Source organism: Ranitomeya variabilis, chromosome 4 (genome assembly GCF_051348905.1).
Source record: "Ranitomeya variabilis isolate aRanVar5 chromosome 4, aRanVar5.hap1, whole genome shotgun sequence".
NCBI classification, from domain to species: Eukaryota; Metazoa; Chordata; class Amphibia; order Anura; family Dendrobatidae; genus Ranitomeya; species Ranitomeya variabilis.
In genome coordinates this window covers 120,499,439-120,527,277 of record NC_135235.1, presented here as the reverse complement: position 1 = coordinate 120,527,277, position 27,839 = coordinate 120,499,439, and the positions used below count along the sequence as shown (strand labels likewise).

Sequence of the window (27,839 nt, the reverse complement as noted above, 5' to 3'; positions counted from 1 at the left end):
TGTCGGGTTTGTGAAGGAGAAATAAAAAGCCGGCAATTGAATTACCGGCTTTTCTATAGAACACCGCTGCATATTTCTCGCAGGTCACACTGCTGGTCCGTGTGTAACCCGTATTTTTCTCGCCCCCATAGACTTTCATTGGCGATTTTTTTTGCGCAATACGGTGACAAACGCAGCATGCTGCGATTTTCTACGGCCGTACAAGACCGTATAATACGGATCAGTAAGATACGGCTGATAGGAGCTGGGACATAGAGAATCATTGTACCGTATGCAACCCGCATTTTCTGCACCTCTCATACGTCCGTAAAACTCGCTAGTGTGACGGCGGCCTTAGGCAGCACATCTGGAGTGTGTGACAGCCAGGACCCCACAGTGGGCTCATTACTGAGGACACAGCAGTCCTGCAATTACCACAGTATCCTGCACACGGCACACTGCAGGCCGCACATCTGAGGAGAATGTCCTCCTTATTTACAAGCATTTCCCCCTGTGTACAAATAGCCACCATGATACAAGTGCAGTAGCGCCTATACGCCACCACAGCGCTGTGCATATACTGACAGGCTGCATCCCTGACATATCACTTCCGCCTCTACCAAGATGGCGGGAGGACGCCGGCTTCTGACGTTCTAATTGCGCGACCGGCGACGGAATTGCGTCATTTGCCGTTGCCATGGGAAACCGGCAGATTTGACAGCAGCCGACTAGAGGAGGTGTTGGCTGAAGGTGGGGAGCGGTCGCCGTGTGTGGCAGCTGTGTGTATGCGGGGGTCTGTGTCAGATGTACGGCAGGTGTCCTGTATGGCGGCATTACATGTCAGCGTGCCATATTGGACTATATATATATATATATATATATATATATATATATATATACACATATATATATAACATGGGCTGTAGTGGCGCTATAGATTTAATATGGTGGAAGTGATGGCGTGTGCTACTAGTACGGCTCTGTAGTACCCCTGTAGTCCCTCTCAGAGGCGCACATACAATCTACGGGGCTAAGTATTAATTGCCCCTCTCCCTAATACATATTTATTAGACGTATTTGTGCACATAGACAGGAATTATATCCCTAGTGAGACCCCTTAGAGTTCTCACGTCCACGAGACCATGGCCATTATGGAGTTTGATGCTATCAAAAATGCTCCCCCCACAGAGTATATTACCCATACCTCCCAACTTTTGAAGAAGGCAAAGAGGGACAAAGCAAATTTTAGCCGCGTGAAAATTTCAGCCGTGTATGTACGAGGTGTACGGAGCGGAGCCGCAGGTGTATGGAGCGGAGCCGCGTGTGTACGGAGCACAGCCGCGTGTGTACGAGGTGTACGGAGCGCAGCCGCGTGTGTACGAGGTGTACGGAGCGCAGCCACGTGTGTACGGAGCGCAGCCGTGTGTGTACGAGGTGTATGGAGCGCGGCCGCCTGTGTACTAGGTGTACGGAGCGCAGCCGCGTGTGTACGAGGTGTACGGAGCGCAGCCGCGTGTGTACGAGGTGTACGGAGCACAGCAGTGTGTGTACAAGGTGTGCGGAGCAGAGCCATGTGTGTATACGAGGTGTACGGAGCGGAGCCGTGTGTGTGTGTACGGAACGGAGTCGCATGTGCATAACTCCCAACCGTCCCGGATCCAGCAGGACAGTCCCGATTTTGAGACTCTGTCCCAGCCGGGATCCTCCTTTTCCCGCATGGCCTCAGACCAAATGTAATGCCGCTTTAAACTGCTAGCGCGATCACTAGCTGTGTCGGATCGGAGCAGATATTGCTCCTTGCTCTGACACTGACTGGCACAGGAGACACAGAGAGGTCTTTATCAGTGGCATACCGGAGCTGCAGCGACATGAGCAGTCAGTGGCGCAGCTGGATGACATCATTCAGTGCCGCGGAAGAGGAAGCTGCCAGCTGCTGCGAGGGAGCGCGGTGAGAGGTGTGGGTGTGAAGTGATGGAGAAGGCAATGATTGGGGTGGGGTAACTATGTGTGGCCATTATACTGTACCCAGCATCATGTGGGGCCATTATACAGTATGGAGCATCATGTGGGGCCATTATACTGTACGCAGAATCATGTGGGGCCATTATACAGTATACAGCATCATGTGGGCCCATTATACTGTACGCAGCATCATTTGGGGCCATTATACAATATGGAGCATCATGTGTGGTCATTATACCGTATGGAGCATCATGTGGGCCATTATACTGTATGGAGCATCATGGGGGCCATTATACTGTACGCAGAATCATGTGCGGCCATTATACAGTATACAGCATCATGTGGGGCCATTATACTGTACGCAGCATCATGTGTGGCCATTATACAGTATTGAGCATCATGTGTGGCCATTATACAGTATTGAGCATCATGTGTGGCCATTATACAGTAAGGACATCATGTTTGGCCATTATACAGTATGGAGCATCATGTTTGGCCATTATACAGTATGGAGCATCATGTTTGGCCATTATACAGTATGGAGCATCATGTGTGGCCATTATACAGTATGGAGCATCATGTGTGGCCATTATACAGTATGGAGCATCATGTGTGGCCATTATACAGTATTGAGCATCATGTGTGGCCATTATACAGTAAGGAGCATCATGTGTGGCCATTATACAGTATGGAGCATCATGTTTGGCCATTATACAGTATGGAGCATCATGTGTGGCCATTATACAGTATGGAGCGTCATGTGTGGCCATTATACAGTATGGAGCGTCATGTGTGGCCATTATACAGTATGGAGCGTCATGTGTGGCCATTATACAGTATGGAGCATCATGTGTGGCCATTATACAGTATGGAGCATCATGTGTGGCCATTATACAGTATGGAGCACCATGTGTGGCCATATTTTTTTTATTATTGTTATGAAACAGTGTGATCAGCAGTGCTAAATGGGTGTGGTTGGGGCATAAAAATGGATATTCCTGGGTTAGGGATGATCCATGAAGCAACACGTGGGGAAGACAATACCCTGTCAATCCCTATGGGGCTAGCGGTAATCTGTTCCCCAAGCACCCGCCCTTACAAGGGCAGTCCACATCTACCCCTGTATTTAAGCATGCCCTGCACTCTCCCTTATAGAATGTCCCAACGCGTTTCTTCCAAGCTGAATCATCAGGGGACTTGCTTGTATTAGGAGATAAAGTGCCTAAGTGCTATATAGCGGGACATGAGGTCCTGCCACTCTCTATGCTATACTGCTCTCCAGGAATATCCATTTCTCCCGTACCCGGTCCTTGGATTTGGTGAGATTGTTCCTTTTGTATATTTCTTTCTCACATGTTGCATTTTTCGCTAAATGTCCACGTATATGACATCTATGTGATAACCGGCATTATTTATGCAGCTAAGGGTATAAGGACTATTATTGTTACCTGCATAGGTGATTTGCATGTGCATTTACATTCTAAATACTATACCCTGGCTTACTTTGATTTCGCTATAGCCACTGCAAGAGAAATCTTTTTATCCTAAGGGGATTATCGTTTTCGCATCTAGCCACAGCAGATTTGGATCCAAACTAATAATATGGCAGACTTGACTTGAAGAATTCCCCCTACGGTTTTCTGTAAGATGCCTTAATTTTTGTTTCAGTTTTTCATGCAAGTTTTTGAGCCAAAGCCAGAATTGTATTAAAAATGTGGAAAAATGCAAAATAAGGACTTTCATGTCTCCTCCTGTTTTTTTTTTTTTTTAAATTCTCTTCTGGCTTTGGTTTAGGGCGTGTTCAGACATCTGTGACTTTTCACGTACGCAAAAAAAACTGTTCCAAGTGTCATTAGTATTTTGTATCTGAGTTTCACCAGTGTTTGGTCTGTCTGTCAGTTCTTGCCATCAATGTTGCTGTGAAAATCACAGATGGAGCATGTGTGTGAACAATGGACGTCTGAATGAGATCGTAAAGGGAATCTGTCACCCCAAAATTGGCCTATAAACTGCGGCCACCGGCATCAGAGGCTTATCTACAGCATTCTGTAATGCTGTAGATAAGCCCCCGATGTCACCTGAAAGGTAAGAAAAACAGGTTATATTATACTCACCCGGTGGGGGTCCCGCTGCGGTCCGGTCCGTTGGGCGTTGCGGTCCGAGTCCAGCGACTTTTATCTTCATTCGATCACGTCCTCTTCTTGTCTTCCTGCCGCGGCTCCTGCACAGACATACTTATCTGCTCTCTTGAGGGCAGAGCAAAGTACTGCAATGCGCAGGCGCCAGGAAAGGTCCGAGAAACCCAGCGCCTGCGCACTGCAGTACTTTGCTCTGCCCTCAACAGGGCAAATCAGTATGCCTGCACAGGAGCCGTGGCAGGAAGAAAAGAAGAGCATGCGTTCGCATGAAGATAGGAGGCGCTGGACCCGGACCGCAACGCCCATCGGACCGGACCGCAGCGGGACCCCCACCGGGTGAGTATAATATAACCTGTTTTTCTTATCTTTCAGGATACATCGGGGGCATTCTGTAATGCTGTAGATAAGCCCCTGATGCAGGTGGACGCAGTTTATAGGCCAATTTTGGGGTGACAGATTCCCTTGAAGCTGGACACGTCACCAGATTTCACAATACAAACTGCATCAGTTATTAAATATATCTTGTGGGCCTGATGAGGCTGGTGTACTTACACAATCCATGCTAGAATGGCTTTAGAATCGTGTTTTTAATACGAACAATTTTATAAGGCAAATATCTCATTTTAATTTCTGGCAGAAAAACTGTCAAAGTATTACACAACCATTCTTACATTGATTTGCAAACTAATTACAGCACGATCACCAGGTAGTGAAATCTGGTGACTGATATTTATTAAAAACTGCTATAACAGTAATAAAACAAAAATTGGGCTATGTGCGCACAGTGTCATTTAGGCTATGTTCACACGCTGCGGATTTTGCTGCGGATCCGCAGCGTTTCTGCGGGTCCGCAGCAGTTTCCCATGCGTTTACAGTACAATGTAAACCTATGGGAAACGCAATCTGCAGTGCACATGCTGCGGAAAAAAAACACGCGGAAACGCAGCGGTTTACATTCCGCAGCATGTCAATTCTTTGTGCGGAATCCGCAGCGGTTTTACACCTGCTCCATAATAGAAAACCACAGGTGTAAAACCGCAGTGGAATCCGCACAAAAACAGCGATAAATCCGCAGGAAAAACGCAGTGTTTTTGCCCTGCGGATTTATCAAATCCGCTGTGGAAAAATCTGCAGTGGACCATTCTACGTGTGCACATACCCTTAGATGCCGGTGCAGCTTGCGAGCTTTCCCAGGGAAAGAAGGTTTACAAAAATGGCAAACAGTTAGCAGAAGTGACCTGATCATTCTCCTGGCGTTTTCTGCTTAGAAGATGCTTAATGCTGTATCATATACAAGTCAACGGGATGGCAAGAAGAAAAACCACCTTGAAAAGGTCCTGGTTAGTGATGAGTGAGTTGCTAGGGAATCCCCACATGTACTCGGGCTGGCTAGCAGCCGTAAATCATGCAGCTGTGTGGACAAAAACTAAATCTCCGAACACTCACAAATACTCGGAGACCATTCCTGAGCATGCTTGGCCAAACCCGAGCTACGAGCATACTCGCTCATCACTAGTCCTGGTGTATGTGTTTTTGTTTCAAAATTCTCTAATGTCTTCCTCATTGCTTAATAGATTTTTTTTTAAGTAATGGAAAAGATGCCCAAAGAAGTGCCAGAAAACTCGCATAAAAGTTATGGAAAGTCGCAATTTTGCAACTTTTCACAAAAGTTTGAATCCGCTTCCGAAATGGCCTAGATTGGTGAGGAGCCAGGACAAGAGCTTGGTCACATCCATCTGTCAAATTCATCCAATGTGTTGGCGTTTTATAAGTCAAAAATATGCGTTTTTGGTGCAGTTCATGGAGGCGCACACCTCACAGAAGAGGCGCCAAAGATCATTAAATGGTACATGCCTCTTATGAATGCAGCTCCTTCTACGCCAGCAAGATTGGCTTTGCATGAGCATGCGTTGCGCCATTCTGTAACAGACCCTTTGGGTTTATAAAGTTCCAGAGAAAAATTAGTGATTCCTGAAGTATCTTCTTGAAAAACGGACATCTCTGTGTGAAAAAAATCCCAGCACGCAATAATATTTTTGTAGTGGATGAGAATCGCATGTACAAGTCTGTGGGTGCTCAAAAAATATCAACTCTGGTTCATCAGCTTAGCAGAAGAAGCTCCTTCAGTGGCTGTTGTAGATAAAATATAAAGTGGTTGTTAATGGAATAAATATTTTTTTTATCTGTAGAGGTCAGATCCCCAGCAATCATGATAACGTTGCGCTGGAAACCTAAGAATGGGATCTATCTTAAATGGAGCAGAGGTCAAAGGGCCTGCTGGAAATGGTCGAAAACTGTACAGCACTTTCTTCTGCAGTCCCATTGCCCATGATTGGAGGAGAGGCCGAGCTTGTGCACCTCTGCTCCATTCAAGACAGTACTCTAGGTCTATGGATAGAGGATAACTTGTGATTATAGGTAACCCCTTTATAGGGACTTATGTTATCTATAAGCCCTGGCTATGTTCTCATAAATGTGCGAGCTTGAACAATTATAACCAGAGTTCGTCTTCCAAACCGATTCAGGAGAGCACAGCCCCATACACTGCTTAGTGTCTGCTGGCAAGTACTTCAGATTAGCTCCTATTAAAGAGAACAGGAGCTGATGCGCAGCAGCCACTAAGCAGTAGAACTGACCAACACTGTTCTGTACAATGTGATCAGCAGGGGTGCTAGGTTCTTGCCCCCATTATCATAGTGATGAGCAATTTCATGGCTTAGTCATCAATATGTATATAAAAATGTACCTTTGCTTGTTTTGTGTATTTATTTTTAATTGCACCGTTCTGAAAAAAAAGAAGGCTAAATGATGACAAATATATTCCATCCTATTGGTACTTCATGCGAAAAGAGACCCACATACAGTATATCTATTAATTAAGAAGGTATCGCTGTTGGAGTACCGGAAGACAGGATAATACAAAAATATTGTGGTCCTTTAAAGGCAAAAATGGCTTGGTCCCTAAAAGGTTAATAATTGAAGTGGAGTGAATGTTTGTGTAGTAACCTTTTTCTCTGATTGTTTTATCCAGCGCTGTGGTCACATGTATCCCGGTGGCCATTGTGCAGCAGCATGTACTGTCAGGAATCGATACTATCTGGAAATGTAAGCTCACATGGGTCTATCAGACTGTTCCTGAACATTTGCTCTTTGTGTCAGGAGTTATTTTTATGTAGTGTCTCTGGTTAATAGTGAGATACAATCGCCTCTTTTTGGAAGGAGGCTCCTAAGCTTAATTGGGATATGAGGAGCTAACGAGAACAGGGACTACAAAGCCTGAGACTGTAAGCTGCTATGGAAAAGGCAAATATGATGCTTATGATAACGGTCGATGTTGTATTCTTTTTGTGCTCCTCTGTTATTTGTATGTGGTTTTTTTTTGCAACTTTTTCAAATAATACCAGTTCTATAATGAAATATGATGGCATTGAATGAACTGTGGAACTGGAAACAAAGCCAGATCATCTTGTTACATGGTAGGGGTCCCACTATTGGAAGAGAGGCGAGAAGGACGGACAGTAGAGAATGCTCCCCCCCTTCTCCACTGACTACAAGACCACGTTCAGGAAGAGCATTTTGTCAAGCATAATCCTGCCGCTCCATTCATCTTTCTCTGGTCACAGTCTTGATCTTGGATAGGCTTCATTGGAAGTGTCTGGTAGCTGCTAGTTTCCGCTGCTGAAAAAAAGGATTGACATGTTCAATTTAGCTGGTGATCATTTTCTGTCGTTTGCTGTTTTAAAATTAAATTATGCCACATAGAAGACTTGGACTCAACATTATACATGATGATGTGACGTGGTGTACAAGTCGTTGGGTAGAAGAGCTTAGAGAGAGTAAATCAGATCGAGAGTGGAAGGCTTAGGGGGAGATCAGCTTGTGGTGACTACAATGGGATCGGCTTAGAAATGGTAAGGAAGGGTATAAAACTGAAATGAATTAATCGAATCAATGTTGTATTTTTCTGTAGCCGGCAAGCATTATACATATCATAGATTTCCAATTACCTTTAAGATGGCCAAGGACAAGATGAATGGCAGGTAAGTTGGTTTCTACCTAGTGGTCTTCTGGTTTCTTTCCTAAAGCCTTTTCCTAATTCTATACTTGCCTAATGTTGATTCTAGACTATGGGAAAATGGTTGTATATCTAATTTCCAGATAAGTCATAAATGTCTGGTCACCTGAAAATGGAGCTTCACCTTTGAAGCCCTTTTAGAGCATGTTCTTATGTTACATTGTAAACGTTGGTCAAGCCACCAAGTTCCAAACTATGAAGCGATATGTACGTTTATGGATGTTGCTACCAATATCAATGATTTTTATGCATGCACTGCTGGGACGTTCTTCTAAAAAAAAGGACCCATGACAACAAGGAGAGAAGCTGATGCTGGTAACTGGCTCACAAATAAAAAATGTGATTCAGTGTCCAAATTATACAATACTCTAATAGTGTAGGAGTTTGTCCCTAAGTGCAGTTTATTATAAAAAAAAAAAAAGCTCTGTGTTTGCCTTTTTCCCGCTGCACCGGTGAGTCTTTGCCGCTGCTTCAGGTGTCTGTCATTGGTTGTGGCCCTGACATCACGCCAACTGCACCACCAATCAGTGAGCTCAGTAACTCCGCACTGGTAGTCAATGAGCTCACTGATTGGCTGTGATGCAAACATAAGTGGAACAGCCAATGTCTGACACTGGGAGCAGCCATGGAGATTCACTGGTGGACCTGGGAAAGGTGAGTACAGACCGGGGATTTTTTTTTTGTTTGTTTTTGTTGTTTTTTTAATACCAGACTGCGTTTAGCGACGACATGTGACTGCTATAAAGTTAGTGGTGTGCTAGGGCAATGAATGAGTTAATGGCTACCTAATTTTGGTTGTCAATGGCAGTGAAGTTTTACTTGATAAACCTTAAGAATATGTGCACACGACATCTTTTTCAAGTGAGTTCTGCTTGGAAATTGCCAGAAAAATGTCTCAAAAAAGTTAAACATTATGAACATGTACACAGCAACAACTTGTTTCTCATATGTTTTGTCTTTTTCAACTTCTATAAACTGCTTAAGATTTGGAAAGCTGTAAAGCGGCTAAAAGAAGAGACTTTCCCTTCTCCAGGCAGCTTCTGTTCGGAGGCCGCCATATATGCTGTACATGTTCTCTTTCTGACAGTCCGTGATGACATCCGAGTGCAATACCATTTTTTTTTTTCACGGACCCATAGACTTGCATTGGCAATTTTGATCAAAGTCGGACATGTCTCCGCGATTTTCCGTTAAGTGCTCAGTCTGAAAGAAATCAAGGATGTGTGAATAGTCCCATTGACTATTACAGGTACAAGTACTATCTGTGAAAATCATGGGTACCAGCCGAAAGAGACAATTGGACGTCTGAATGAGGCCTAACTGTGGGGATAAGCTGCTGCAGGAGATTGTTCTGATAAGCAGAACCTGAGGGGAGGAGACCGGTTCTGATCCATCACTGCCATCATCTGTGCTCCAAATCATTATGTTCTGATAAATAGCATAAAAAGACATAAGGAAAAGCAGGGGTTTTGAAGTCACTTATGTGCAATATTTACTACTAGAATTAAGGCAAATTCTCTAATAAAGTGATTTGCAAAGTTTCATAACTTCTCAAGCTAGAAAAAAATATTAAAACCGATGAAAATGCTGTTACTTTTTAATTTACTTAATATCTGGCATAATTATATTAACTTTGTTGTTGTTTGTGAGGGTACCCCTCTTTTTGACAAGTCCACTTTTTACAGAATCAGAGAAAACTGTAAATTGAAAAAAAAAATAATCACATTTCTGTGAGGTTTGATACAAAAATATGACCTTATTTGCTCCCCAACTGTAGCGCACAACCCTTGATAAATTCCACCCATGTGTCTGGTTGTGGTGTTCTCCCCTTTTGTGTTTTGTGGTCCTTTTATTACCAGTGGTTATCTCTCTCTCTCTCTCTCTCTCTCTCTGTAATCGGCTGTACTTTACTAATATAACTGTGGGGCAAAGTGCGAAAAGATAAATGTACTGTATGATTTGTGGTTTTAGGCTGTGTGCACTCGTTCCAGATTTATCGCGTTTTTTCGCTATAAAAACGCGATAAAAACGCTTAAAATACGCATACATATGCATCCTATCATTTAGAATGCTATTTTTGTGCATATGTTGCGTTTTTTCCGTGAAAAAACGCATCGCGGAAAAAAACGCAGCATGTTCATTAATTTTGCAGATTCTTTGTGGATTTCCCACTATATTATTGCATCCCAGAACCTCCGGGAAAAAACGCAAAAAAAGAGCAAAAAATCCGCTTGCGGATTTCTTGCAGAAAAATGTCCGGTTTTCTTCAGGAAATTTCTGCAAGAAATCCTGACGTGTGCACATAGCCTTATTTTTACCATAGACAAAGTCGTGCATATGACCCTAATACCCTCTCGTGGGCCCATTTGCATCGATATAAGCACATTATTATGCTCGGTATTTGCATTAAGAACTTATACAAGACACACAGGGGAAATTCATCAATGGTATTATGCCAGAAAAGTGGCGTGGGGATTAGCAGAGGTCAGCCAACCAAATCAGTATAATTTGCGTCAGAAAGTGTCATAAATTATTGGAGAACCTTATCTTGCTCACAACTGGAATAGATTTCTGGTTTTGGTGCAGCCTAAACATGAGCTATATTCATTATCACCCATCACAGAATGGATGTTAAATGTAGCATTGCCCACCAATTGCAAAAGTCTCGTGTGAATAAAGCTTTTGTGAGCATGTGCGACCACTTCTCTTTTAGTGCAGTGGCCGCACATGCTTACTAATGCTTAATTTGCGCAGAAGATTTATGGTCCTCCTGTTCTCGGGACCCCTGCTGTCATTTATTTTTCACTTTTTTTCTGGGTGGGTGAGATGTGTTGTCAATGAGACAACTTTAAGTTATCCCCATAGAGCAGTGTTCCCCAACTCCGGTCCTCAAGAGCCACCAACAGGTCATGTTTTCAGGATTTCCTTAGTATTGCACAGGTGATAATTGCATCACCTGGACAGGCAAGCGTTCAATAACCTGTGCAATACTAAGGGAATCCTCAAAACATGACCTGTTGGTGGCTCTTGAGGCCCGTAGTTGGGGAACACTGCCATAGACTATGCATCACTGTGCTTCAGCTTTAGACCTTGCTCACATCTGTATAAAAAAATCGCTCTGATGTTGATCCTAAAAAGTTGGTTGAGTGTCAAGCAAGTGTGCCAATTTTTTTAATTTTTTTTTAAATTTTTCCTTTCTTGCTTAGCATCTGTATGTAATGCGTTTTTAACATAATCTTTTACATACTGTAATGCTCTGTGTACCTTAAAGCTAGTTTAAAAACCTAATAAAGCAATCTTGTATATAGATAGATGATAGAAAGATATCAGATAGATAATAAATAGACGGATATATAGAATAGATAACTATAATAGCTAGATGTCCTGTAGATAAATAATATCACAAGCCGCCCTACAAATAATTAACTTGCACTAAAGGGTGTTTGAGCTTTATTTAACCTAATAACTAAATAAATAATTTTAAAAAATACTTGGTGCCCCACCTATTTTTTGATAGCCAGCAAAGATAAATCAGACAGCTAGGGGATTGCAGACACCTAGGGGCTTATATTATCAGGTTGGCAAGGTCCATGGTTATTGGGCCCTTCCCAGCCTAAAACTACCAGCACGCAGCCTCCCCAGAAGTGGTGCATCACGGTAGATGTGCCAATTATGGCACTTTTCTCCTCTTCCCAATTGCCCAGGTGCGTTGGAAATTGGGGATATGGTAGATGTCGGCTGTGATTTGTCAAAAAATCACAGTTGGCATCAAGCCATGATGTTAGTAATGGAGGGGCGTATATCAGACACCCCCATTACTAACCCAGTAATCAAAAAATAAAAACACAGACCTAAAAAAAAAAAAAAAAAAAATGTTTTTTTGAAAAAACGCTACCCCACACTTTCCCTGGTTCACCAATTTATCAAAATCCACCAAATCCACCGTAGTCCACAAATGGATACCTGAAAAACATAGAGAGAAATAAAGGCACTGTGCCTCGTTCACCAATTTATTAGAAGGTCTGACGTAGTCCATGGCAATCCCACGATGATCACAAAATCTATCGTCTAAAGGCTATGGAGCCTCTTTCAGACAATGAAGCTCTATAGGCTGTAGCCGCAGCCACTCTGTGTCCCTTTGCTCGAGACCTGACGGCTGTGATGAGGGAAGACATCAGTAACTACACTGGACTATGGTGACCGGCATGTGTTTTTTTTGTTTGTTTTTTTTAAATAAATTCATGAACCAGGGAGAGTGTGGGCAGTGTTTTTTTTTTTTCAAATTAAAATATTTTTTGTGTGTTTTTACTGTTTTATTACTCTGTTAGTATTAGGGGTGTCTGATAGACGCCTCTCCATTAATAACCCTAGGGCTTGATGCCAGCTGTGATTTTTGACAAATTAAAGCTGACATCAACTCCACAAATATTACCCCAATTGCCAGTGCACCCGTGCACTCGGGAAGAGCTAGGCAAAGTGTCAGAATTTGGCCCATCTAATAGGATGAGCCCCTTCTGGGGCGGCTGTGGGCTTGTATTTTTAGGCTGAGAAGGACCCAATAGTCATGGCCCTTCCCAGCCTGATAATATCAGCTCACAGCTGTCGGCTTTACCTTTTCTGGCTATCAAAAATACCCATGTCATTTTGCTTTTAATTATTTATTTATTTCTTTAGCTATCAGGTTAAACAAAGCGAAACACACTTTAGTGCTGCATGAAAGGTGCAACTTGTGAAATGATATATCTACAAGGACATTTACGGTATCTATTTATTCTAAGGGTTCTGGCTGTAAATTTACTGTGCTTGGATGATGAAATTTGTGTGTAAAAATCGGACGGCATATGCATGATCTGTGTGTCGTCCGATTTTTTTGGTTGATTTGCGTGCAATGCTATTTTTCTTGTATCGTGTTGCACTCAGCCAGTGTGAGCGAGGCCTCACCTGAACGAGAAGTGCCATCTGTATCTAAACAATAAGAAACAGATTATGTACCTCCTGCTTTATGTGAATGCACAGAATTACCCAGATAATTGTAATGAATGAATGCTTCCTCTCCTCTTGCTCCACAGCCTGCACTTGCTAGATCTGCCGTGGGAAGATGTGCTGGTTCCTCATATTCTTCCCTACTTACCCTTGAGGCACATAATAAGTCTGCAGAGGGTCGGTAAAGCTTTCCAGTCTTTAATCCAGCTCTATCTGGCCAATTGTCGCAGCTTCGACTCCACCCAGGTAAATTATTAACTCTTTGGGCCTCTTTTTAACAAAACTGTCTAAGGCCGGTTTCACATGTCGTAGTCGGGGTATGCTACTCAGGGACCAGTCCAGATGTCATCGGACACGTGAAAACGGCCATAGGCTACTTTCACACTAGCGTTTTTCGGTGGACGTCGCAATGCGTCGTTTAGGAGAAAAAACGTATCCTGCAAAGTTGTCTGCAGGATGCGTTTTTTCCCCATAGACTTACATTACCGACGCATTGCGACGTATCGCCACATGTCGCAACCGTCGTGCAACGGTTGCGTCGTGTTTTGGCGGACCCCGGGCACATGCCATTTTCGACCGCGCATGCGTGGCCGAAACTCCGCCCCCTCCTCCCCGGACCTTACAATGGGGCAGTGGAAGCGTCGTAAGACTGCTTCCGCTGCCCCCGTTGTGCTTTTCTTTCACAGCATGCGTCGGTACGTCGGCAAGACGCACTGCGACGGGCCCGTACCAACGCTAGTGTGAAAGCAGTCTTAGGCTATGTGCACGCGATGCGGATTTGCTGCGGATTTTTCCGTTCAGAAACGCTGCAGATCCGCACTGTGATGTACAGTACAATGTAAATCAATGGGATAAAAAATTAGTTGTGCGGAAAAATCAGTGCGGAATTGCTGCGGATTTCAAAGAAGTGCATGTCAGCGTTTCTGCACCCCTCCATGTTAAAAATCCGCAGTGGCAAAAACCGCAGAAAATACGCACAAAATCCGCATCAATTCCGCATAAAAACCGCACAAAATCCACATAAAAACCACGGCAAATCAGCAGCTGCGGATTCTGCCAGGAGATGCGGATTTTGTGCAGAAAATTCTGCACCTCTTTTCCTACGTGTGCACATAGCCTTACAGTAATACTCAATAATTAGTATTATGGCATATTATCAGAGCTCAGCTTGATTATGATTGATTATGAGTTTAAACATTCCTAAATTGTTACAACACTTGTCTGTGCCTAGAACTATGTTCAAAGTTTCCTGATATAGTGTAAAAAAAAAAAAATATATATATATATATATACGGTATATTATCCACAGTGTAGCTTTCCTTCTGTGAAGGGGCAGTGAGTTCGGTGTTAGACAAGGAAAAATCAGAAGCTGAAAAATGTCCCTTGCTATTACTTTGTGCCATGTGCACCGAGTTTCGCATAGGCATACACTATATAAGTATCGGGACACATTTTTTAACTAATTCAGATAATTTATTTAGTGCCATTGCCACAGGTGTATAAAATCCAGCCCAGCCGTACTGGCAATTTATGAAACTAGATTATGGCCCGCTTCTAATGCATCGGGTATTCTAGAATATGTATGAATGTATGTACGTCGCGCTGTGAGTGGGGATTAAATTCCGCGCCAATATCGCTGATTGGCCGCGCCCGGCTGGCCGATCAGCGAAGCGTGGTTCAAATCTGGCGCCAATTCATGGACGGACTGCGTCTGTCGCTGATTGGTTGCGGCCGGGCACGACCAATGATCGAAGCGGTGTTTAAATACCACGCCAATATCGCTGATTGGTCGCGGCCGGCTCTGAGCTACCAATCACTGAAGCGGTGTTTAAATCCCGCGCCAATATCGCTGATTGGTCGCGGCCAGCCGGGCACGACCAATGACCGAAGCGGTGTTTAAATACCGTGCCAATATCGCTGATTGGACGCGGCCGGCCGTGAGCTACCAATCACTGAAGCGGTGTTTAAATCCCGTGCCAATATCGCTGATTGGTCGCGGCTGGCCGGGCGCAACCAATCAGCGAAGTGTGGTTTAAATCCCGTGTCAATTTGCGGCTGGACTGTGTCTGTCACTGGTCGCATGATGTCGGGGGTTCGGGGCACTGGATGTCGGGGGTTCAGGGGTGCAGGATATAGTACAGCCACGTGGTATATAGCAGCCACGTTGTATGTATCAGCCACGTAGTATATAGCAGTGACGTAGTATATAACACAGCTCACGCAGTAAATAACACAGCCCACGCAGTATACAACACTGCCCACGTAGTATATATCGGTCACGCAGTATATAACACAGCCCATGTAGTATATAGCAATGTGGGCACCATATCTCTGTTATAAAAAAAAATAGCTATATACTCGCCCTCCGATGTCCACCGATGCGCGCGAGCGGCGAGACTGCTGCCAGCTTCCGTTCCCAGAGATGCATTGCGAAATTACCCAGATGACTTAGCAGTCTCACGAGTTAATAGCAGTGTTAACAGACTGCGTTACACCGCATTATGCCGCAGGGTAACAGTCTGTTTAACGGACTGCTAAAACACTATGTGGGCGGCGGGCGCTGGCCGCGACCAATCAGCGACTTGGGATTTCCGTGACAGACAGACAGACAAACAAGACGGAAGTGCCCCTTAGACGATTATATATATATATATATAGATGGGTCATTGATAGGAGACTTTTTCTTTTTTTCTTTTTTTTTGCTAGATTCAGCAGTACTGTGGTATTGCTGTATACAGCACAACTGATCAGATGATCTCAGGTTCAAGTCCCCTAAGCGGACTAACGGGTACAGCAAAGTGCAAAAGGGAAGTAAAAAGTTAAAACAAAAATGTTTTTAAAAACAAAATTTAAAAGTTAAAATCACCCCCCTGCTTTGACCCATTAAAAATAAGTAAAAAATACCCATGTGATATTGTTCCGTCTGTAAAATTCCGATCTATCTAAATATAAAATTAATTAACCCGATCGGTAGATGGTGTAATAAGAAAACAAAAACCTAAACATCAGAATTACAGATTTTTGATTTTGCAAAACTACAAAATATGCAATAACCGGTGATTAACACACTGTATCTACCCAGAAAATGGATTTAATAAAAATGTTAGCTTAGGGCGCAAAAGATCAGCCATAACAGTCTCATCAGCCAAAAATTGCAAGTGTTAATGGGTTTCGGAAAATCATGCAGGAGGGATAATGTTATGGAGCTTTATTTCAGAGGTTGGCCTAGGGCTCTTTAGTTCCACTGAAGCTAAATCTTAATGTTTCAGTATAGCCGAGACATTTTGGAAACTTGCACGCTGAAAATAAAAGCAAAGCCACAATAAAAGGAATTAGAATCCCCCCCGTCAAAAATTCACACACAAAAAAGCAGTAGTGTTTACCTGCTCAGGTGTCAGAACTAATGCACAGGACGCAGCCATGTAATAAAGATGTCAGCAACACAGGTGCAAAATACTGATGAGACAGCCACTCATAACCTAAAGCTATGTTTACACGTTGCGTTTTTGCTGTGTTTTTTTATCCTAAGGCAAAACCTGCTCTCTTGGCAGTAAGAAACCTGCCTCAAGAAAGCAAGTTTTGCTTAGTTTTTGTTGCTTTTTTTTTTTTTTGCTGCATTTTTTGTTGGGGTACATTCGTCTCTTGTGCATGCTAATAGTTTAGTGCATAAAAGTAAAATCTGATTGTACTTCATCAGGTTTTGCCACAAAAAACATAGCAAAAACTGATGCCTGCATTTTTACAGATTTATTTTTGCATTACACATTGTTTTCAATTAGTGAAAAACGCAGAAAATCGCAGAAAGAAGTGACATGCTCCATTCTGCAAAATACAAGGTTTTGAACAAAATACCAAAGACAAGAAACAACCTTTGTGCATGAGATTTCTGACTTTGCTGGTACTGTAAGACGAATTAAAAAAACTGAAAAAACGCAACATGCGAACATAGTTTAACAGTTCACGTAGGGGGTGATTTCTTAGCATTAAAATTGCACACAAAAAAGGCTTGTATAGAGCGCTAGTCACACACAGGTAGTGCACAGTGTCTGGCTTACAGCCTATTAGTGAGTCCCATACTATTACCGTATATACTCGAGTATAAGCCGAGATTTTCAGCCCAAAAAAATGGGCTGAAAGTGCCCCTCTCAGCTTAAACTCGAGTCATGGTTGGCGGGTGAGGGGGAGCGACGACTGTCAAATACTCACCTGCATGTCCCACGGTGTTCAGGCGCGGCAGCTTCTTCCCCTGTTCAGCGGTCACTGGTACTGCTCATTAAAGTAATGAATATGGACTCCACTCCCATAGGCATGGAGCCGCATATTCATTACTGTAATGAGCGGTACTTTGAGACCGCTCACTACAGGAAGAAGCTGCCGCACCTGGAGACCGTGGGACATGCAGGGACCGCGTCAGGAGCGCCGGGAGCAGGTGGGTATTTCATATTCACCTTTCCGCGTTCCACCGATGCTCCATCTTCCACGTCCTCTGCAGTGACTGTTCAGGTCAGAGGGCACGATGACGTATTAGTGTGCGCGCCGCCCTCTGCCTGAACAGTTACTGTGGAGAGACGGGACGCTGAGGAGCAGCGAGCAGCCACGAGAGGAGAGTATGTTATTTTCTAACATAAAGAACTGCATGGAGCATTATATGGGGCATCTATGGGGCAATAGTGAACTGCATGGAGCATTATATGGGGCATCTCTGGGGCCATAAAGAACTGTATGAAGCATTATATGGGGCATCTATGGGGCCATAAAGAACTACATGGAGCATTATATGGGGCATCTATGGGGCCATAAAGAACTGCATGGAGCATTATATGGGGCCATAATGAACTGCATGGAGCATTATATGGGGCCATAATGAACTGCATGGAGCATTATATGGGGCATCTATGGGGCCATAAAAAACTGTATGAAGCATTATATGGGACATCTATGGGGCCATAAAGAACTGCATGGAGCATTATATGGGGCATCTATGGGGCCATAAAGAACTGCATGGAGCATTATATGGGGCATATTTGTATATGGAGCATCTTATGGGGCCATAAAGAACTGTATGGAGCATTATATGGGGCGTATTTTGTATGGAGCATCTTATGGGGCCATAATGAACTGTATGGAGCATTATATGGGGCTCCTGATTCAATATGGATATTCAAAAACACTTAGCCTACTGATGTCTCAATTAATTTTACTTTTTTTTGGTATCTATTTTTATTTTTGACATTTACCAGTAGCTGCTACATTTTCCACCCTAGGCTTATACTCGAGTCAATAAGTTTTCCCAGTTTTTGTTGCAAAATTAGGGGGGTCGGCTTATACTCGGGCCGGCTTATACTCGAGTATATACGGTAGATTGTGGGCTGCACAGCACTATATATGTGTGTGACGGGGTGTACGGCAGAGCAAGAAGGGACAACAGGCCAAGGGATGATTCAACAGATTTATTACCAAGAACGCTGGAACAACACATGCAGGTAGATCTACAGAGTCCACAATTAGTCCAACAGAACAGGTTCGGGGGCACCTCCTGATAATCCTTGTGCCAGCTAACAAAGCAATAGTCCACACGAGTCCAAGGGATCCCAAAACAATCCCACGAACGACGAGATATGTCCTCAGCTCAAGTCTCGCCCCGTTCGCTTCCGCAGTTACAGATGGACGTGGGGTCTTGCCTCGGCTAAGAATTCCCACTCCTCCTTCAAGGGTCAACTCACATCTGATGTCAAAAATAAGAATGGATTGTCTGAGCTCCTGGGATCAGCCCATGAAGGGGGTAGGGGTCACACCTTCTATTCAGTGGTTGGGTCCACCAGAAGATTCTAGACTGGTCGGCTCCGCTTAGTCTATCCAGTATGTGCATTTGACTAGCCACCTGCAGAGACAGGTTAACTTACATACATCCCATGACATTGCAAAGTGTACAGTAAATACAACCATAGAGAAGTCGCACCACATCATGACATATTATACAAAATGCAGGACAGGGAAAAAAGTACACATCATGACAATCCCTTCCCCTCCCAATTTGTGTACGTACTAGGGACCTCTACAGGTCGCTGCTAAGTACACACAGGCATGGCTGACCGGACTCAGGGCTCCTCTTGCCTGGACAATCCATCTGCATTTTGGTGTTGGCTGCCTCTTCTATACTGTATGGTAAAGTTATAGGGCTGCAGAGCCAGGCTCCATCGTAGTAAGCGTCCATTGTCCCCAGAGACTCTGTTCAGCCAGGTGAGGGGATTGTGATCAGTAACCACAGTGAATTCTTGTCCATACAGATACGGTCTTAGTTTCCTGAGGGCCCACACTACAGCCAGACATTCTTTTTCAACAGTTGCATAGGCCACTTCTCGGTCCAGCAATTTCCGGCTGAGGTAGGCAATGGGGTGCTCGTCCCCAGCTGCATTCACCTGGCTGAGTACAGCTCCCAGTCCATAAGCAGAGGCATCCGTCTGCACAACGAATCTCCTCTTGTAGTCTGGAGCAGCCAGAACAGGGTCGCAGACTAGAGCGTCCTTCAGCCGGTTAAAGGGCCACTGTCACCCCCTCCAGCCGTTATAAACTAAAAGAGCCACCTTGTGCAGCAGTAATGCTGCAGTCTAACAAGGTGGCTCTTTTAGTTTTTGATTCATTTATTACCTCAATAAAGCGTTTTAAAAATTGGCCACACATACCAGATATTGTACCAGGAGGCGGTCCGAAGCGTCCTGTATGAATCCCCCAACTGCCATCACTCTTCTCTTCAGGGCCGATGGTACCCGCCCCCTTCGCGTTGTTGCTTCTTAAATCCGGCGCCTGCGCTGTGCGTGCCTGCCTGGGGCCTGCGCAGTGTTCTTGGTCAGTCACATCTCAGATGCCGGGTGCCTGACTGCGCCCTGTTACTGAATCCCCGCCCCGCACTGTGTTATTCATTATGCACAGTGCGGGGCTGGGGTTCCTGGGAAGGCGGGGGAGCGTCAGAGATGGGAGAGCGTCCGAGATGGGGGAGCACCTGAACAGGGCAGTGCGCATGCCCAGGAATGCCAGCCCCGCACTGTGCATAATGAATAACACAGTGCGGGGCGGGGATTCAGTAACAGGGTGGCCGCACTGCCCGCACAGGCGCAGGCAGGCACCCGGCATCTGAGATGTGACTGACAAAGAACACTGCGCAGGCCCCAGGCAGGCACGCACAGCGCAGGCGCCGGATTTAAGAAGCAACAACGCGAAGGGGGCGGGTACCATCGGCCCTGAAGAGAAGAGTGACGGCAGTTGGGGGATTCATACAGGACGCTTCGGACCGCCTCCTGGTACAATATCTGGTATGTGTGGCCAATTTTTAAAACGCTTTATTGAGGTAATAAATGAATCAAAAACTAAAAGAGCCACCTTGTTAGACTGCAGCATTACTGCTGCACAAGGTGGCTGTTTTAGTTTATAACGGCTGGAGGGGGTGACAGTGGCCCTTTAAAAGCCTCATCACAGGCTGGAGTCCAGATCACCAGCCGGGGCATAGTTTTCTTGGTCAGGTCGGTAAGAGGCTTGGCCACAGTGCTGAAATGAGAAACAAATTTTCGGTAATAACTGGCAGTGCCCAAAAAAGCCATAACTTGTTTCTTAGTTTGGGGTACAGGCCAGTCTCTAATAGCCTTGATTTTTGGCAGGTTCAGGACGGAGCTTCCCTCCTCCCACTCTATGCCCTAGGTACTGGACTTCACCCATCCCCAATTGGCATTTATCTGGTCGAATGGTTAGGCCTGCTGCAAGAAGCAGGTCAAGAATGACGGCTACTTGGTTCAGATGTTCCTCCCACGTCTGGCTGAAGATGGCGATATCCAAGTAGGCACAAGCAAAGTCACCACATCCCCGGAGGATCTGGCCCACCATTCTCTGGAAGGTTGCAGGGGCATTCTTCATTCCAAAGGGCATGTTTAGAAATTCATACAGACCAAAGGGGGTTATAAAAGCGGACCGTTCTCTCCCTTCCTCCGTCAGAGGGATTTGCCAGTATCCCTTACTGAGATCCAAGGTAGTGACATATCGGGACCCAGCCAGGCGGTCTAGAAGTTCGTCAATACGGGGCATTGGGTAAGGATCACTGACGGTATGGTCATTTAGTCGTCGATAGTCCACACAAAACCGAGTACTCCCATCCTTCTTGGGTACTAACACCACAGGAGAGGCCCAAGGGCTATGGGAGGCCTGGATTACCCCAAGCTGTAACATCTCCTCCAGTTCGTGCTGCATGGTGTGTCGAACTGATTCAGGTACCCGGTAAGGAGCCTGTTGTATGGGACGGATACCCTGAGTGTCCACATGATGTTGGGTGACGGTGGTTCGACCTGATTGGGATGAGAAAGCAGCCCGTCTCTGTTGAAGCACTCCCAGCATCTGTTTTTTCTGTAAGGAATCCAGGTGATCTCCCAGTGGAACCTGTTCCACAGTGGATGGGGCTCTCGCTGCTTCCACGAGATCAGGTAGGGAGTCCTCATCCTCTTGACCGTCTTCTGAAGCCAGCCGACAGCTTGCTATCATTGGAATGTTCCGGTCATGGTACTCCTTAATCATATTCACATGGACAGTCTTTTGTCTTAGCCCCTGATCATCTAAAGCAAGAAGATAATTGGTGTCATTCAGTTTTCTGAGAACCCGGAAGGGACCCTCCCATGTGGTCTGCAGTTTATTCTGCCGATGGGGAACAATCATTAAGACCTGTTGTCCTTCTACAAACTCCCGATAGCGTGCTTTACGGTCATACCATGTCTTCTGTCTGGTTTGAGCCATCCGCACATGACTCTGGGCAAAACTAGCAAGTTGAGCCAGGGTTTCTCACAGCTTTAGGACATAAGGGACAACAGGGGCTCCTGTATCCTCAACTTGCCCCTCCCAGTATTCCTTGAGCAGGGTTAAGGGTCCTCGGACCTTTCTTACATAGAGTAGTTCAAAGGGGGAAAAACCAGTGGACTCCTGGGGAACTTCCCGATAGGCAAACAAGAGATGGGGTAGGTACTTCTCCCAGTCTGAATCTCTGTCAGTGAAGGCCCTTAGCATAGGGCCATTGAATCGTTCACAAAGTCCATTTGTTTGGGGATGATACGGGGTCGTTCGGATTGCTCGTGCTCCACAAGTGCGCCACAGGCACTGGACCAGCTCTGACATGAACTGGGAGCCTTGGTCTGACAAGATCTCACTGGGGAATCCTACTCTGGTAAAAATGGTAACCAAGGCCTCGGCCACCTTGGCTGCAGAAATACTTGACAAGGCCACAGCTTCTGGATATCGGGTGGCATAGTCCACGACAGTGAGAATGTACTGCTTTCCAGATTTACTTGGTTTAGCCAGAGGTCCAATGATATCGACAGCTACTCTTTGAAAGGGTTCTTCTATTATAGGGAGCGGTTTCAGGGGTGCCTTTGGGTGATCTCCGGGTCGCCCTCTACGCTGACATATGTCACAAGTTCGGCAGAAATGCGCTACGGCTTGGGAAATCCCCTGCCAATAGAAAGTTTGAGTCAATCGTCTCTCCGTGCGAGTTTTGCCTTGATGGCCAGCCGTAGGAATGTCATGAGCAAGGTGTAATAGGGGAATTCTGTACTTCTGAGGAACAATCAGCTGTTTGCTATAAGTCCAGGGCTTATCTAGGGAGTCGGTATTGGTAACCCGATATAGAAGTCCATTTTCTCTGATAATTCTTTCCCCGTTCTCCCCTAGCTGCCCTATCTCCGCTCGAGCTCTAAAACTAGTAAGGGTGGGGTCAGTCTCTACCTCTTGTCTAAACTGATCTTTATCCAAAGTAACATTCATGTTATGCCCACAAGAAGAATCACTCACCGGCTGTGACGGCAGTTCTGGTGGCCTGATTTCCATGGATGGGTTGTACACGTCCACATCCGCTGCTCTCTTGGCTTGACTTCTGGTTACCGCACCGACAGAGTGGCAATGAAGATTTCCCACATCATTTCCTAGAAGAACATCTGCAGGGAGGCCGCTCATCACACCGACCATGCATTGTTTGGCCCCAAAGCCATAATCCAGGGTCACACTCGCTCTTGGAATATATCTCTGGGTGCCTCCAGCCAATTCAATGGCAATTCCTGGTCCCTTTTGAATTGCTTCTGGTTGAATTACTCGGGGATCGGCTATGGTGAGGAAAGCCCCAGTGTCACGGAAGCCAACAACTTTTTGGCCATCCAGCACGACCTCCTGTAGAGGTTTGTGCTGAAGATCAGAAGAACAGGTGGCTGGGGTTCGCACCCCATAGACTCCTGGTAGGGGAGCCAGGATATCAGAGTCACTTGGCAAGTCATCAAGGACTGAATCCAGCTCTTCTCCTGGTGAGGGGGTCTGTAGATAATGAACAGGCAAAGGCGGTCTGTAGCTGTTCTGCCTCCGAACACCTGGACATTGGAATTGCAGATGCCCAGACTGCCGACATCCATAACATCTGCGCTCTGTGATTCTTCCTCCACGTCGTATTCCCAAAGGTGGAGCAGGAGTAGTGCGAGGCACAGTCACACGAAGGTCACCATGAGTTGATGGTCTAGTGGGAAGGTGAATATTGGGGGCCGAAGGACCAGGGGCCGCCAGCGTTGGGGGGCTGGTAGTTTTTTTTTCTCACTGAGTAGTAGTTTTCTCCACTGAGGCTTGATGGTGAGAGCCTCATCAGCTAGAGCTGCAGCTTCCTCCACAGTGGCTGGTCTCCTCTCACGCACCCATTCCCGGATCTCAGCAGGGCACTTGAAGTAAAACTGCTCTTTTAGGATAACCTGGAGGAAGGTCTCCCAGGTTAAGGCCTCCTCTGCCTCCAGCCAGCGATGACATATTTGTTTGAGTCTGTGGGCATACATCTTGAAAGACACTTCCTCATCACAGGCTAAAGTACGGAACTGAGTCCTGTAAGTGTCTGGGGTAACAGCATAATGTTCTAGAATAGTCTGTTTAATCTCCGCATACTCACAGTTCCCCCGAGGGTCCTGTCATGAATCCCAATGGCTAGGGATAGCAAGGGACAAGCAAAGTAATACAAAATATCGGACGAGCTCTAGGGTGATGGAACCTGGGCTGACCGCTGCCCTACGCCTGACAAACGCAACTAGAGATAGCCAGGGAGCGTGCCTACGTTGGTTCTAGACGCCACGCACCAGCCTAAGAGCTAACTAGTACTGCAGAGAAAATAAGACCTCACTTGCCTCCAGAGGAATGAACCCCAAAAGGTATAGTTGCCCCCCACATGTATTGACGGTGAAATGAGAGGAAGGCACACACATAGAGATGATATATATAGGTTCAGCAAATTGAGGCCCGCTGTAAACTAGAAAGCAGAACGATACAAAAGGGGTCTGAGCGGTCAGCAAAAAACCCTAATCAAAAAACCATCCTGAGATTACAAGAACCCATGTGCCAACTCATGGCACATGGGGAGAACCTCAGTCCACTAGAGCTACCAGCTAGCATAGAGACATAATAAGCAAGCTGGACAAAAAACCAAACAACTGAAAATCAGCACTTAGCTTATCCTGAAAGATCTGGGAGCAGGTAGGCAGGAACCAAACAGAGCACATCTGAATACATTGATAGCCGGCAAGGGAATGACAGAAAGGCCAGGTAAAATAGGAAACACCCAGCCTCTGATGGACAGGTGGAAACCAAAGGCCGCAACCCACCAAAGTCACCCAGTACCAGCAGTAACCACCAGAGGGAGCCCACAAACAGAATCCACAACAGGGTCCATAGCTCTATAGGCTGCGGTAGCTCAACCCTCTATAAGAGCCCCACCAGATGTCGGACTCGCTCCCTTTCCGGGACTTCCATTAATCGACATTGATGCTCAAAGTCCTGGAAGAAGCCCTCAATGTCGCCTGCAGCCTCAGGTGCTGGGGTTACAGTCTGTCTGGAGCTTCTAGCTGCTTTCAAAGCGATCTGCCTCTCCAGCAATGCCATCTCCTGAGCTCTGTGAATGGCCTCCTTCTTATCGTCTATGGTGGCCTCTTCTCCCAGCAATGTCAACTCCTTGTACCACACAACCCACTGACTTTTTTTGGGTAATTACCTCCGGCTGCCGTCTTTCCTCCGTTTGCTGTGGGGATCCTTCCTCAGCGTAATCTTGCAGGCGAACTCCTTCCAAAGCCTCAATTAGCTGCTCCTTGGAGAGTCCCTTGTAGCTGACTCCTAGTTCACGGGCCTTTGTTTGTAGGTTCACCGCAGTCCAGTTCTTGTACTCTGCGGTGCTGGTTCCCGATGTTGATGGGCCTTTGTCCTCCATTCCTTCTGCTCTGATTCCACTGCTTGCCACCAGTTTGTGACTGGGTGTATGGCAGAGCAAGAAGGGACAACAGGCCAAGGGATGATTCAACAGATTTATTACCAAGAACGCTGGAATAACACATGCAGGTAGATCTACAGAGTCCACAATTAGTCCAACGGAACAGGTTCAGGGGCACCTCCCGATAATCCTTGTGCCAGCTAACAAAGCAATAGTCCACACGAGTCCAAGGGATCCCAAAACAATCCCACGAACGACGAGATATTTCCTCAGCTCAAGTCTCGCCCCGTTCGCTTCCGCAGTCACAGATGGACGTGGGGTCTTGCCTCGGCTAAGAATCCCCACTCCTTCTCCTTCAAGGGTCAACTCACATCTGATCTCAAAAATAAGAATGGATTGTCTGAGCTCCTGGGATCAGCCCATGAAGGGGGTAGGGTATTATGATCTCTGCAGGCAGAGATCATAGCAAGCCTATAGAGGGACAAGCTCTCGGAAGATGGAACTATACTGACCATGAACTAAGCCTGCCGCGCAACTAGAAATAGCCAGGTAGCATTTCCTATTTATAGCTAGATGCCCAGCTCTGGCCTAAGACCTAAATAGCTAGCAGAGGGAAATATAAGACCTGGCTCACCTCTAGAGAAATATTCCAAAGAAGACAGTAGCCCCCCACATATAATGACGGTGAGTTCAGATGAAACAACAAACGCAGCAGGAAAATAGTCTTAGCAAATTTGAGGTCCGCTTACTAGATAGCAGAAGACAGATAGTATACTTTCATGGTCAGCAGAAAAACACTAACAAAACACCATCCAGAGATTACCTTAAACTCTGGCATTAACTCATAACGCCAGAGTAGCAATCCCAGATCAACGAGAGCTTTCCAGACACAGTAACAAAACTTCAGCTGTGAACTGGAACAAATAGGCAAAACAAAACATGGACAAAAGTCCAACTTATCTAGTAGTAGTCTAGAAGCAGGAACAAGCACTGAGAGGCATCAGATAACATTGATGACCGGCAAGAAACCACCAGAGAAATGAGCTTAAATAGCGACACCCACTACTGATGGAACCAGGTGAAACAGGAAAGAGGATGACAAGTCCAATTCCACAAGCGGCCACCGGGGGAGCCAGAATCCAAATTCACAACAGTACCCCCCCCTCAAGGAGGGGGCACCGAACCCTCACCAGATCCATTATTGTCAGGTGCACACAGAGCCATACAGAGATTAGGAGGAGAGAGAGAAAAAAGACTGCAGCAAGGCAGACTGGAGGAAAAAAAAAAAAAAAAAAAAAATTCCAGCAGACTTCTTATAACTCTCCTTTCTCAACCTGGGTCTTTAACACTTTAGAGGCCGGTCAAACTATTATGATCTCTGCAGGCAGAGATCATAGCAAGCCTATAGAGGGACAAGCTCTCGGAAGATGGAACTATACTGACCATGAACTAAGCCTGCCGCGCAACTAGAAATAGCCAGGTAGCATTTCCTATTTATAGCTAGATGCCCAGCTCTGGCCTAAGACCTAAATAGCTAGCAGAGGGAAATATAAGACCTGGCTCACCTCTAGAGAAATATTCCAAAGAAGACAGTAGCCCCCCACATATAATGACGGTGAGTTCAGATGAAACAACAAACGCAGCAGGAAAATAGTCTTAGCAAATTTGAGGTCCGCTTACTAGATAGCAGAAGACAGATAGTATACTTTCATGGTCAGCAGAAAAACACTAACAAAACACCATCCAGAGATTACCTTAAACTCTGGCATTAACTCATAACGCCAGAGTAGCAATCCCAGATCAACGAGAGCTTTCCAGACACAGTAACAAAACTTCAGCTGTGAACTGGAACAAATAGGCAAAACAAAACATGGACAAAAGTCCAACTTATCTAGTAGTAGTCTAGAAGCAGGAACAAGCACTGAGAGGCATCAGATAACATTGATGACCGGCAAGAAACCACCAGAGAAATGAGCTTAAATAGCGACACCCACTACTGATGGAACCAGGTGAAACAGGAAAGAGGATGACAAGTCCAATTCCACAAGCGGCCACCGGGGGAGCCAGAATCCAAATTCACAACAGTAGGGGTCACACCTTCTATTCAATGGTTGGGTCCACCAGAAGATTCTAGACTGGTCGGCTCTGCTTAGTCTATCCAGTATGTGCATTCGACTAGCCACCTGCTGTGAGGAAGAATGGCTATTCCTTCACTAGTGGTGTTGACAAAGCTTAATTACATTATAGCTTAGGGCTGCAAGTATTGGGGGAAGGAGACAGGTTAAGTTACATACATCCCATGACATTGCAAAGTGTACAGTAAATACAACCAAAGAGAAGTCGCACCACATCATGACATATTGTACAAAATACAGGACAGGGAAAAAGTACACATCATGACAATGTGCACCCCATAAGGACAGACATCCCAATTTAGAAGGCCAACCTTGAT

At 45.5% G+C, this 27,839-nt stretch overlaps 1 protein-coding gene across 1 annotated transcript in view; it reads left to right on the top strand.

Annotated features, from left to right (window-relative positions):
* The first annotated feature begins 579 nt into the window (after positions 1-579).
* The window catches only part of FBXL15 (F-box and leucine rich repeat protein 15), a 49,041-nt gene continuing 21,781 nt past the window's right edge, over positions 580-27,839 (top strand). The window contains exons 1-3 of the mRNA XM_077259188.1: positions 580-729; positions 8,050-8,119; positions 13,224-13,383. Of these exons, the coding sequence (XP_077115303.1) occupies positions 8,094-8,119; positions 13,224-13,383 (186 nt within the window). The 5' untranslated portion in view covers positions 580-729; positions 8,050-8,093. The remainder of the gene's footprint in view (positions 730-8,049; positions 8,120-13,223; positions 13,384-27,839) is intronic.